We start from the raw sequence: 13,209 nt of genomic DNA, 5'->3' as shown, positions 1-13,209 counted from the left end.
CAGCTAACTACATCAGCAGATAGAGTAGTAGGAAATTACAGCAACTACATTAGGTAGGCCGATTTAAAAGCTGTTCGGACAGTAGACGTAAAGCTACCAAGGTTTAAAACAGATCCAGCTTCAGAAATACTAATATACCACAACATTCCCACCTCATTCACTCACACACACTGGACATGCAGGCATACACGTACTTGGCACCTCAAGTGCCCCTTGGTATATGAGCCCTCTGTTAGGGAGAACTGAAGTGACAGAAAGAGCTGCACAGCATACCTATAAAATGGTATGACACTCTTCCATATATTTTTATAGGTAGAGATGACCTCACTTCTGTTTCATGGCCATTTTTTTTTTTTTTTTAATCTGACAGTTTTAGAAAGGATAATATTGTTAGCACTCAGTTTTAGGATATTTACTATAAGCTACATAATATTCCTGTTTTGTTTGCTGTAACTGTACCATTACCATATGTGAATAGATTTTTTTCCTTACACTGAGAAACACATCCAAAAGACTTCCATTGTGTGAAACCAAAGAGGAAGGGGCTTCTGAATGTTGAAAATAAGACCACAAATCAAAAGACTTTGAGGTGATAATTAAGTCTGTGGGGAAACATGAACGAAATGTGCCTGTACTTCAGTGTCTTCATGTGGATATCAAATGACAGATGGCAAGCAGAGAATAAAGTGACGAACTGACATAAAGACACTATCCAAAGTAAAAAAAGAAATTATATTTTAATAAGGCCAAACTAAGTTTGAGGTTCCCCTTCCATTCCTCTCTTCCTCTCTCTTTGTCTTTGCGTCTCTTCCAGGCTTCTTTTTCCATCTTTTCCTCATGGTATAATTATGGTGAACAAAATACAGTGTAAACACAACCCAGTATATATAGTGTGACCATGGTGTTGATTCTTGGTCCAAACCGGATTGGGGCAGATCAGACAGGAACGAGGAAAAGCACAAGCTGTGAGACAAGAGACTGAAGATCACCCTTGCCCTTTGCATAAGTTACAAACAAGTCAAAACTCATGAAATATGTCAGCCTCGGAGGGACAGCATTGTCTATTGTACATGAACAAAACAAGAACAAAATGTGAACATTTGTGTCTCTGGATGATAACCAAGTGTGGGTGGAAATGCAGTTGATCAGAGAAGACTGAGAATAACCAGATTGTGAAAATCTCTCAGTATTCCCTAGTCCAGGGACAGCTAAGAAGAGTTCTTGGGGTTATTTGGGCATTAAGGTGCTCCGCTCTGCACCTGACTGAACAGCTTCACACACTCAATGCTTTGTGCCATGGCATGTTGGTGCTGGAAGCCGCCACCGCTAAGATTAAGCGGGGATACTTTCTACCTCTCCCGGGCCGGAAATCTCCACGTTATCTTGGCAGCAGTGACAGGAGTCCAGGACTACTCAGCTCCAAAAGCCCTCTCTTTAAAAGTCTTTCACATATTTAAATACCTTTATGCTGTAGTTTTAAATATCTTATTAACTACAATTAAACTAAATCAAAATTTGAGACTAGAAAAATAAACTACACCCCCTTATTCTAATTAAACTTAGATTGCTATCATAGTGAAAACACACTTGGATACATGGTGTATGTAAAGTGTATATATTCCATTGTACATCTCAACTAATAGAAAAGTCCCAAGATGGCTCATGACAGTTTTTATACAGTCATGATATAACAATATTGTGATATCTGGGTATCCTATGGTTGTATTATGGCCCTGGACATAAGGAGTCCTCTAAAATATGCAATAGTGAGGTGTGTGACCATGTGAATATCAATGTAACTGATTTCTGTGTAAATATTGCTGACCGGCTCAAGGGGGCAAACACTTTGATACATGACGCAATACACAGAGGACAACAGCGTTACTGGCAAATCTGTGTTAAATGAAACCTGACTACCTCACTATGGCTACAGAATGAAAGTGTGAGTGTGTATGTGTGTCGAGGAGAGAGAGAAAAAAAAAACAGGATTTAAAACAAATTTGTTCATTGATAGAGTTGCTTGATTGCTCGTCTTGTCATCTGCACCATTTGTTAGAGGGCACGAGGATCCATCATTATCCTGGACTACAAAGCTCCATTGTTCAGGACGTGCATGTCTACACACACACACACACACACACACACACACACACACACACACACACACACACACACACACACACACACACACAGATACATACAGACAAACACAGACAACCCCCCCCCCACCCACAGACAAACACAGACAGACCCCCCCACCCCACCCCCGACCCCACCCACCCACCACACCCACATCCACACCCACACAGAACGTGTAGGGGGGTTGTAGGAGCCTATGAAGAACTGGGCCCACTGCTTCTTGCAGCCTGGGTGTGGCATGTTTTGTTTTATTTAATCGTTTATCTAAGCTGAATCCTTGAAATGTGTTTTAATGCGTTTCTCCCTCTTTGATTTACTGAATCCCTTGAAGGCAACGCTTTACGAGACGTCACTGCCTACATTACTAAACTGTGTCAACACAAAATCAATCGGAAGGCCGCAAGTTCAGTAAAGCTCCCTTCCCCAACTGAGCCAAAAGACAGGTATGTCAATAATCCTTTAATTACAACTGAGATCCAGACATCTGACGTTTCTCAGGATGCAGCAAGGAACCTCAGCACTGTGTTTTCCCAAGTCCCAGTACTGCCATAGTGAGCCATGATGTTATGTGGCTTATGTGATGCAGCAAAATGGAGAGAAAAGGAAATGATGGAGCAGAGGAGAAGAGGGCGGGGGGGGGGGGGGGAGGCACCCAAATTGTTGACATAAGTGAAAATTATAAACATATCATTAATAATGGCTTCAAAGCTAATTGGGAAAAGCAACCCAAAGAGAATAAAGCATTGTAGTAAGTTATTAGCAGAGAAAGAAAAACTAAAATAAACCTCCTACCAAAGAAAGAGAAATAGATGTTGAGCACTAACACAAAAGTACTGATATTAATACAGATTATGCCATATTATATGTATTTTAGCCCTGGACAGTACAAAGTGTTAGCCTTTCCTCAGACTTCTCGCTGTTTGCAGTCTGGACTGAATTTCACTCCTTGTCATCGGCAGACTGGGGCGACTTATGATAGTTGCGCAAGGCGCTCTCTCTCTCTGTGTGTGTGTGTGTGTGTGTGTGTGTGTGTGTGTGTGTGTGTGTGTGTGTGTGTGTGTGTGTGTGTGTGTGTGTGTGTGTGTGTGTGTGTGTGTGTGTGTGTGTGAGGATATTTATAAGTTCAGTGATTGAGAACAGGGGAAGGTAAAACCCATGAAACCAAGAGCATACAGAACATGATAAAAATTTTTAAAAAAAAACCCAGTTCCTTCAGACTTTAGATGTTTTACTCTCAGCCACCATGGATCTGGTTTTGGAAGCCATTTGCAAACACACTGGAGCAAGACTCAATACATTCAGAACATGTTCCTGCTGTGTTGTGCTGATTAATCTTTTTTTACAGTAAGAAGCAATCAAAAGAGGCAAGATTGGCTTTATCATTGGAATGTATAATCAAAATATGTAATTAAATTATTAAACCTGTCTGTATTAGTCTAAGAAAAATTTAACTTTGTTGTTGCATAACAACGAAGAAATATTTCCATCCAAAATAGTGCCAATTGAAACATTGTGGATTTGACTGAGATTTAGACAGTTCCCTTTCAGACAAAGAGGAAGGGGGAAGAAGGCCAAGAGAAACGGAAAAAAGGATATACGGAGCAGATAAAAAGGGAGGCAGGGAAATTTCCCAAATCAGAAAAATTGTGACATCTCAGCCTTAGCTGTAAATAGTATGATATAGATGATTAGGACTGTGAACAAAACTATGTTGGAGCTCAACTAAAGAGGCAGCTTTAAAAACAACACCAGAGTAGTAATCTCTTAACTTCTCTGTAATGGACTTTTGAGGCACTTTTATATACATGTCACTGACTCCGAAACAGAGGGAGAAATAACAGCTGCACGAAAGATAAAGAAAAGCTGAGATGGGAAAGGTGGCCGAGGCTGGTGTACTGAGGGGACATGGCGCAGAGTAGCTGGTGGTTGGTATGAAGAGTCTGGTAGAAGGACAGAAAGATTGATTGAAGAGGAGAGAAGGACAGTTGACTGTGGCATCTCTAAACGTTACTGAGGCAGAACAGGATGCCTTATGTAAGTGTCCATTAGTGTGGGTGAGCAAGTGATAAAGCATTCTCCTGCAGCAGCGCCAGAGCTGCGCAATAAGAGTTTCCTTCCCTCTTGATAAGTGATTCTTTCTCTCCCCGTCTTTTAAGGCATCCAGCCAGAGGCCATGTACAGTGTCATATACATATATACATATGAATACAAAATTAGCCATTAAGATTTATAATGGATCATGTACTTGATGCATGATATGTTAAGCTTCTTCTGACTTTGTCTATGGGGCTGTTTCCATTTGGCTATTTCCATCCAGACATCTGGCCGTGAGCGGATCGAACAGTGGCCAGCTTTAGGCAGAGTGTTTCCACCTTGCATCAACATGCGTCCTGGGTGACCACCTGAGGTTGGATCTCACTTCCCCCGCTGTTTATGCAAATGAACACTCAGGCTACGTTACGAATATATATATTTTTTTTTTTTTTTTTTTTAGATTTTATACACTTTATTAATCCCCGAGGGGAAATTTCTTCGCTAGTATACAAGTAAATAACCACAAGAACAGGAACCTGAACATCAGAACCACAATGAGTCAGGTCAGATTCATTCATTGTTCCAGCACGTCTCCGCTGTTGAGGTTAAAAGGGGGCGGGGCCTCACAGCTGTGGGTCTGATGGGTGTTGGAAATTACAGGAGATAAACTACAAGACAAACAGATACATGAGAAGAGAAGTTTAACAGGTCGGATATTTATTGCGTTGTCTGTTACAAATACAGGCCTGTGACATATTTCACATTTGTAAATGTCTGAACACTGGAGTTTGTAAATTTAATTCACAGCCTGAAACGTTTGGCTCCTTAGATTAATTCATTATTAATTCATTATTGATCCACAGCACATCTCTCCCAAAGTTGTGGGTCTGATTTTGTGTCCGAAATAATACGATATTAACCAAAAGAAAAAAAGATAAACCCAGAGGAGGCGTTGGTGAAACAAGCATCATGTATTTCAATTCCCTCATAGCTGCTTCATAACGTCAGCTTGCAGTAAATTTCTCCTGCTGTCAGTCGGCTACAGTTTGGCTGCACTCGGCAGAAACACACAGGCCGTTAAATAAAAATAAAAGAAGAGCAGGCAGAGATCAGATCAGGTGAAAGACTGAATGGAGAAAAAAAAAATCTGGCTTGAAATAGACAAATGGACATCACTTGTGCAACAGAGCTGGCTGTTTGGCAAAAACATTCCTGTATGCAGCCTACTCTTCTCTTCCCTTGTTGAAATTGAAAATAAATGTTGCCCTTCCTCCTTCACTGCGTAACAGCAGATGATTAATGTCTCATTAGAGCATTATACACACACACAGCACATACTTCCCCACATTAGGCGGCGCTTCTTTAGAGGCCCTCATTAGTGTTAAAGAATGAATGATTCAGAGTCAGCCACAAAGCTGCACACTGAAAACACAATTATATAAAAAAAATTTTTTTTCTTTCAGCCTCACTTCTCTGTACACCTTCTAAGTCAGGAGACAGTGAGGCTGCAGTGTTATTTGATGAGCTACAAGCTTCTGCATTTCTAAATTGTCTACGCAGCTCATAACCCGGATCCTGGGGCTGACCTAGCAGACATGCCAGATGCCCGTTTGCGTCCTAATCTGACCCTCCCCCCCTCGCATGACTCTATTCAGGGTGACCTTTCACCCCTGCCTGTCAGTGCAAAAGCTTTACCTTCTCGTGGTCTGGAAGAGAGGAAAGAGGCTACAAGTGACGGCGAAAATGTAGCGTTAAACTCAGAAGGAACTTCGCAACTAGTGACAATACTGACATACTAAGCACTTATTCAAGGGAAATATAAAAGAAAACAACCACCTGAAAAAGAAGTGGGCTGCTTTACTCGGTCTTTACTCGGTATGTCAGCAGTCTGTGGGTTGCACATCCTAGACTAGAGTGGGGGCGGGTAACTGCTCCTCTGACTTTGACTTTCAACAACCGCCTGTAATGTCTCCTTCGGGAGAAAAGGATTGGTGATGAGGTGGTCGCGGGGGGGGGGGTAGTGGACTTCGGTCTGTCCTGCCTGCTTGCCTGGCCTAAACCCTGCTGGTAACTGTAATACAGACCGAGTCAAAGGCTGCTCAATAATCATGCGAAAAACAGAGCCGTCTTTTTTCCCCCTCCACAACAGACAACCCGCCTCCCTCCGCTCACTGCAGTTGGTTGCTTTGGTGTCTTGTTTATGCCGACTCAGTGTTTTCCATTCATGTTACCCTACTGTGGTGACAGTGTACCTGACCAAGGACAGATAAGAACGAAAAGCTTTTCACATCAAAACAAAATGTCCCCTCCCCATTTCATTTCGTCAGGACTCTTTTTTCTTCTTTCTTTTTTTCCTTCTTCTTCATTGAAACTGGTTTCTGTTCCGTTATCAGTGCAGAGGATCTTATGCTGATGAGTATTGACAGGTCAAACGTGCTCCGCTTTAGAGTGTATGTGAAATAGAGACTTAAACCGAGCACAGACCAAGCAATACACAGAAAGAGGGACACACACATCAAAGCACAGTGGACAAGACAATGGGGAGTATTTAAATATATGCTCCAGGTTTGACGGTGTTTAGATGAGTTTGGATTTGAGCTAGTAAATATATTGGTTCTTCCTCTTTCTTCCTGCAAGATCTTTGCCCAGGCTTGTCTGAAGGATAGTGACCTACTTTACAGCATTAGCAAATTAACAAGACATGGTGTGAAGGTACCAAGTTGTACAGGAGAAATTATACACAACTGACAAAGCAGTTAATATTAAACACACAGAGGGCTGAGCAACATCTTGTGAGCTCAGATCGCTTTAAACACATTCAATCCTGTAGCACGGTGACGGTATTAACTGAGCTGGCGGGGAGCAAATGAAAATAAATGGTTTTGTTGACACTATCCAAAGCAGAGCAGAGAAAGCAGCAAATGCACCATGGGTCACACCCACATTTACAGATTATCACACACACATACACACACTTACAGATAAACACACACACACACACACACACACACACACACACACACACACATTTACCGAGATATCAAGCACAACCTCCCCCAATGTGACCATTGCGTACAGAAAAATAGGTGTCTTTCACTGTAGCACAACTTTGGGTTCCTTTATGAAATCGTTCAAGTCAAATTTGTCAAAAAAACAGATTACTGTATGTAGCCTTATGTGGTAACTGGAATCCCTTTTTATTGCTCTTATGATTGGTAATGAACACCACATGCACACACATCTGAAAATCAGACAGAACTGGGATGAGCCCAAGCAAGCATTATCAGTTCAACTACTACATTAGTACAACAATTGTTACAGCTAAAGCTTATATTATAAGTCAATTAAATAGTAAGTTCATTTAACAAAAAAAATAATCAGCAAGTATTTTGGCAATCTATGAATCAGTTTTGTCAGTTTTCAAGCAAAAAAAAAAAAAACGTTTGATGGATCGAGCTTATCAATGTGTTACTTTTGGACGAGTACAAAAAGCTATTTAAATAAATCACCTTGGGCAAATTATTTTTATCACTTTTTCCCAGGTCTATTTTCTGATCATTGACAGACCATACAACCAATCAATTAATCGCAGCCCTGATTTCAACTAAAATATGAAACATCAGGAAAAAGAAAAAGGTTTTATAGATGAGAGATTCACTGATTGCAAAACAAAAGCCAATCTGAGCAGGCAGTTAATCTGAAAGGTCAATGGAGCAACAAAGAAGCTGGGTTAATATATTCACGCAATTATATAATGTTCTGCAACCTCTTATAGTGGCTGTGTAGTAGTCAATTCAGAGTTTTCTATTGATGCAGCAGTGTATTGAGCTAGCCATCAACATGTGGTGGAAAAGGGATGTTTCAAATCTGGTCAACATGCTGCCTAAGAGGCGAGAATTGCCGTTTTATTGTCTGTGGTAGAAAAAAAATGTCATACTCAAACACAGAGAAGTAGGCACAAGATCACTCTGCTTTAAGAGCCCGATCAGTCTTGCATGCTCTCCAGAGACACTCCCTCACATCATACATGACCAGCAGCACGTAACGTTCACGTGATGAGAGGAGGGGGGAAAAAAAGGAGTAAGTGTGGTATTTAACCCTCTATACAACCCACGCCTACTGTCAAGCACACTCTGAGCAGTTCCAGCCTGTTGTGCTAATGGACTTTAAATGAGCATACTATCTGTCTGTTTAGCAAAGTGTAATATTCTAACATTTCTAAAAATCAAGTTTTATGCAAATTTAGCAAAGAGTTGCTCAGTTTTTACACTTTACTGTACTGTAACCAGATATTTAGATCATGTGTAACTGCCGTCTGACAGAGGCAGCGACTTCACACAGACAGTAACCAATAGCTGTGGAAAGAAAAGGAGAGAGTGCTTAGGCACCACCTCCAGCCTCTCCCAGTCCTCTTTACTATTACATAATCACTTATCAGTGCTTGTCCCTGAATGCATGTTCTGCTTGCTCTGTGGGAAACAGCATGTATGTGAATATAAGTTTATCCAAGAACGACGGAAGAATTACCTGGGCTCAGATGTGCATAGTGTGTGTGTGTGTGTGTGTGTGTGTGAGAATCAGATGATACAGCAAAAGCAAACTGCACCGAATGTGAAACATCAAACAAAACACCCACGAGAAAATTAATCTTCCTGCCTGACATACAGACAGCACATCACAAACTTGTCTGTCAAGGGGTCAAGAAAGATAGCACTGGGCTCAATCCATACGCTGAGGCATCTCAGTGAAGATTCTCACTAATCCAGGTCACTGTTAATCTAAATATCAGACGCCCGATATTAAAAACTTCCCCAAATGTAGTTAACGGACCCATCAGTAAAACATACTAGAATGATCTCATATTGTCTCTGGCTTTTCCTGATTGGGCAATCCCGGCCCTCATTGCTGGCTCTGGCTCTCTTAAGGCATATTTCGAAACCATTCTGGATGGAACACCAAACATGCGGCCAGTTAACCAGTACGCCCCCACGCCAGTCATGCCCAAACTACTGTACAGTTGTAGCCAGATGGTGAATTTCCCTCCCAGTCAAGACTTTGTCGAGGAACATAAGCTCGAGTATTCAAACTGCTTACGATGATTATTTTTATCACCTCAAGTTTGGTGCCAAATTAGCTCCTGGACGGAGCTTAACAGACACAAGAGCTACACACACACAAATAGGTCTGATAGTTAACAATGTGATCCAGAAGGCTACGGGCTGATTATGCATCTGCCCAAAGCTTGTGTTTTTAGATGCCAAGCCAAACTCTGACTCGCATCAAATGACTGTATTTCCACACAAAAATCCATAAATAAAACCAAATATAAAAGATACATCAGGTGTTCATGACTGTGGATACCATCAGCCTCTCCATACCTGTTTCTGGGGACGGGGATGTGGGAGGAGGGGTGGGGTTGTGTCTCTATCTGTGGTACATTCTGCCCTTGTGCTGCCCTGAAGTTGCTGGGCAGCTCTGCTTGTTTCCCTGGGTTTCTGATGTCCAGATGCATGAAGCTGCCTGGCAACTGCCCATTTACGGCTGGACAGTGAGTGGGACTGGCCCTCTTCAGGATCCCAGTGGAACCAGTGTCTTTTTGGTCTCCCTGGCCAGTCTAGAAAAAGAAGCAAAAAACAACAACAACAACAAAAACATTATAGTCAAGTTTATCCTTGTAAAGGTAAATTATCAGCAAGCCTACACCAGAAACAACAGGTCAAGTGATACCCGAGATTGATAACATGATTAGGCACAGAAAACATGATGTGAATTAATCACTAAGGTAGTGTTTTTGAGAGGGTTAAATTACTGTATTTGTCTTGGGGGAAGGGGGGGAAGGATGGGGGCGGGAGGGGGGGGAGGCAAAAAAGAAAACAACAACTTGAATCTGTCTTCCTCTCACTTGATAACCCCAAGGTTATTGTCCTTCCCACTGGACATGAACTTCCATGAAGCAACCAGAAAAAGACAATCCCAGGTTAAAATACTGTGGCAGTGCATCTCTGTTTCAGCTGTCTGTTCACAGAAGGCGTGGAATAGATGCAAAAAGCATCAGTAAGTAAAAGTATCAAACATTGTTTGTCAGTCAAAGAGCTTAAGATTTGATATTTCCTGTCAAATAAAATATACAACTCCTCACATTTAATGAGCTGAAATCAGATAGTATTTGGCAGCTTTGTTTGAAAAATTAAAGCTAATGAGTTATTAATGTTCCACCAAATGACTAATTAATTAATAGTTGCAGCTTCTAGTAAATACACTCTCAAGTGATCATTCAGAAAACCTACGATTTAAGCTTAGTTTCATGCTGCTGAACTGCCACTATCACACTGCCATGTTAATATGAACAGACACACCAAATGAACTGCACTCATTTAAATAAAATGCTAATTGACCCCCAAAACATTTTTTTTATTGATGTATTTTTTTAATGTTGCAGGGACAAGAAATGACTGAAACAAACACACATGGAGCCCCCCCAAAAAATGCTTTAAGTGAAATGCAAAAAAAAACCAACTCATACAATGTGGCAAAGAAAAAGCTTTAGCATGGGGTGGGGGAAAAACAGGAAAACATATCACATGTGTACTGTCACTGGTTCGGCAGAGTACATGGAGCCGGGCCTTGCTGCGCAGCCAGGAAGCCCACGCTGTAGCTCCACCCTGAAGTCATGGGGGAGGGGGTTAGGCTTGTCGTTTACCGTCCTGGCCCCCTCCCCCTCCCCTCCCCTCCCCTACACCCGTAAACTTTGCACACCGTACGAGCCGCCATTTAAAGCGGTTAAGATACGACGTAATTATTTACCACTGAGCAATTGACAGCAGTTGGTGAAATTAGTGTCGCTTTAAAAAAAAAAAAAAAAAAAAAAAAAAATTCTGACGACACAACAAACATCACTTCACACAGCAGTTGTAGTCTCGTGCGAGCGTCACAGTCGCGACCGTTAAAACGTAGTGAGACGGCGCAAATCGACAAACTCACAAGAACAAATTAACGTTACACGCTCGATAGTATCTGCGGAGTAACTTTTGAGTGCTCAAGTGACTTTGCCGGCTTAAAGTGAGGCGTGTGCGCACTCTCTTACCCCGTCTGGACGGTACTTACTTTTTCCATGTCGTTCAATAGTCGACCACCCGGACACAAGCCGTTCCCTTTTAGAGAGATTCTCTCGGTTTTAACCTCCGCCGCCGAGCCGCCGTCCATTACAAATTTGTAAAGGACGTGCCCGTGTGTGTACACCGGCATGCAACCGCTTTTTTCCACCGTGGGGACCCGGGTGTCGCGGAGCACAGAGCGGCCTGTCCGGCAGTTAAAATCCGCACCACCAACCCTAGTCCCAACCGACGACTTCTCCAAAATATATTTGGACTCCATATTCAGACGTGGGGACTAAAGAAAGAAAACCAGCTTTCTATAGATTTTAGTGCAAATTGCTGGAGTAAGATACATTTATCAGGATTGTCGCGAGTTGATAGGAACTGTCTGTGTCTTAACTTCTATTCTAGTCTACATGTAAAGTTTCCCTCCACTGCTGACACCACCACCGCTACCCAGGATATCCAAAAAGCCGCCCGGTCAGGAGGATAAAAGATTGTTTTGCCTCTTTCCTCCAAATGGTTGCCACGCCCCCTCCGCTTCACTCTCATTGGTCCTCCGCATACATAAACATTACACTTTGGCACGCGTCCATAGCGAGGCGGCGTCTGATTGGCTACTTTTACTGTGTCAATCACAATTTGTTTCTAATCCAAATAATGTGGGCGGAAGAGAGGAGGGGGCGTGTTCTACAGTTTACCGGCCGGTGTCTGTCGACGACAAGCCGGTCTGCGAGGCAGGCGGGGGAGGAGGAGTCGCAGAGAAAACAGCCTGCGGGCCTCAGCGGCAAACTACGCATTTATGTTTTCCCAAATCAAATGGTAATTTTGCGGATCATGAAGTGTGAAGCATGAACTATACTTTACAAGTGGATTAGTGTCGATCAAATGAACAGATTGTTTTCCCCAAAAAAGTTTTTAGCTCTTTATTTGGAAAGTGTAAGCTGTTAAAGGAGTTATGCTCATTTCGAAGTTTTTGTATTTTTATTCTGAAACTCTATTAAAGTAGTTTTGCACTATTCACTGCTCACAAAACTAATTATGTATCTTACACTGGCCCTTACTGCAGCCGGTCAGTTTACCCCCGGTTTGAAAAAAGCTTGTTGAAGCCCCTGTCTCTTTAAGGCCCCTTACTGAAGCCCACTTTCTTCTTATTGGACAACTTCCAGGAAGTCTCCAGGAGTGGCAGCACCCAATGCTTGCTTTTGACCTCCCTGCCTCATCCTCTTGAAAAGAAAACTTTAAGCTGACTAAAATAATTACTTGTTCTTGTTTGGAAATGGCAATTTATCAAATCCATCTGTACATGTCTGAGCCAACTGTGTTCCAGAGTATGAGAAAGGACAGCATGAACATCTGCAGCAACAAAGAAAATGTTAAAATTGTTATATATCTGCCACTCATAATAGATGTTACCGTGGGAAATGCACTAGATCAGAGGTTCAGACCATGTATTATGTACCAAATTTCCTAGCTACTACCACTTCCCACTGCAGACACCAACACTTTTTTTCACACTATAAAATTCACAGACTGAACTTTAGGCTGCTGTTTCAAAATCAAAGAATACATTTACTAATCAGAGCACTCACAAAAGTAAGTCCAAATCAGAAGGTGGAAGTGCACAGAAGTGGCTGTTTTTTGGACCTTCATGCCATTTCAAAATCCCATTCATTCGAAACAAATGAAAATTCAGAATCAAACCTATGTTAGTGTTATAGTATGTCCTAGGTGATGTGACTTCACCAAGCAGCAACCAGCAGTGACGTCCCCCATTGGTGGACTTCACCTTATGGGGCTGAGCATAAGCAAGCTTTATTTTTTAAGTAGCTCTCCAGCTTAACGCACCACAGTTTGGGAATCACTGCGCTAGTTCTTGGTTTGACTGCCTTTTGGCTTTGAATATTTTCACAGGAGCACGAGTGCTATTGGTATCATATAT

General features: G+C 42.0%; 1 protein-coding gene across 2 annotated transcripts in view; it reads right to left on the bottom strand.

The window, feature by feature from the left end:
* The window catches only part of slc2a4rg (SLC2A4 regulator), a 39,267-nt gene extending 27,536 nt beyond the window's left edge, over positions 1-11,731 (bottom strand). For both annotated transcript variants that reach the window (XM_069724944.1, XM_069724951.1), the window contains exons 1-2: positions 11,278-11,731; positions 9,552-9,787 (exon numbers count right to left, since the gene is read on the bottom strand). In XM_069724944.1, coding sequence (XP_069581045.1) covers positions 9,552-9,787; positions 11,278-11,547 — 506 coding nt within the window. In that variant the 5' untranslated portion in view covers positions 11,548-11,731. The remainder of the gene's footprint in view (positions 1-9,551; positions 9,788-11,277) is intronic.
* Positions 11,732-13,209: the final 1,478 nt, after the last annotated feature.

This window comes from Brachyistius frenatus, unplaced genomic scaffold (genome assembly GCF_029030835.1).
Source record: "Brachyistius frenatus isolate BFR_SWC_R1_liver_20210118 unplaced genomic scaffold, ASM2903083v1 Contig_6, whole genome shotgun sequence".
Classification (NCBI taxonomy): domain Eukaryota; kingdom Metazoa; phylum Chordata; class Actinopteri; family Embiotocidae; genus Brachyistius; species Brachyistius frenatus.
Note: the sequence above shows the minus strand (reverse complement) of the source record. Positions and strands in the feature narration are given on the sequence as shown.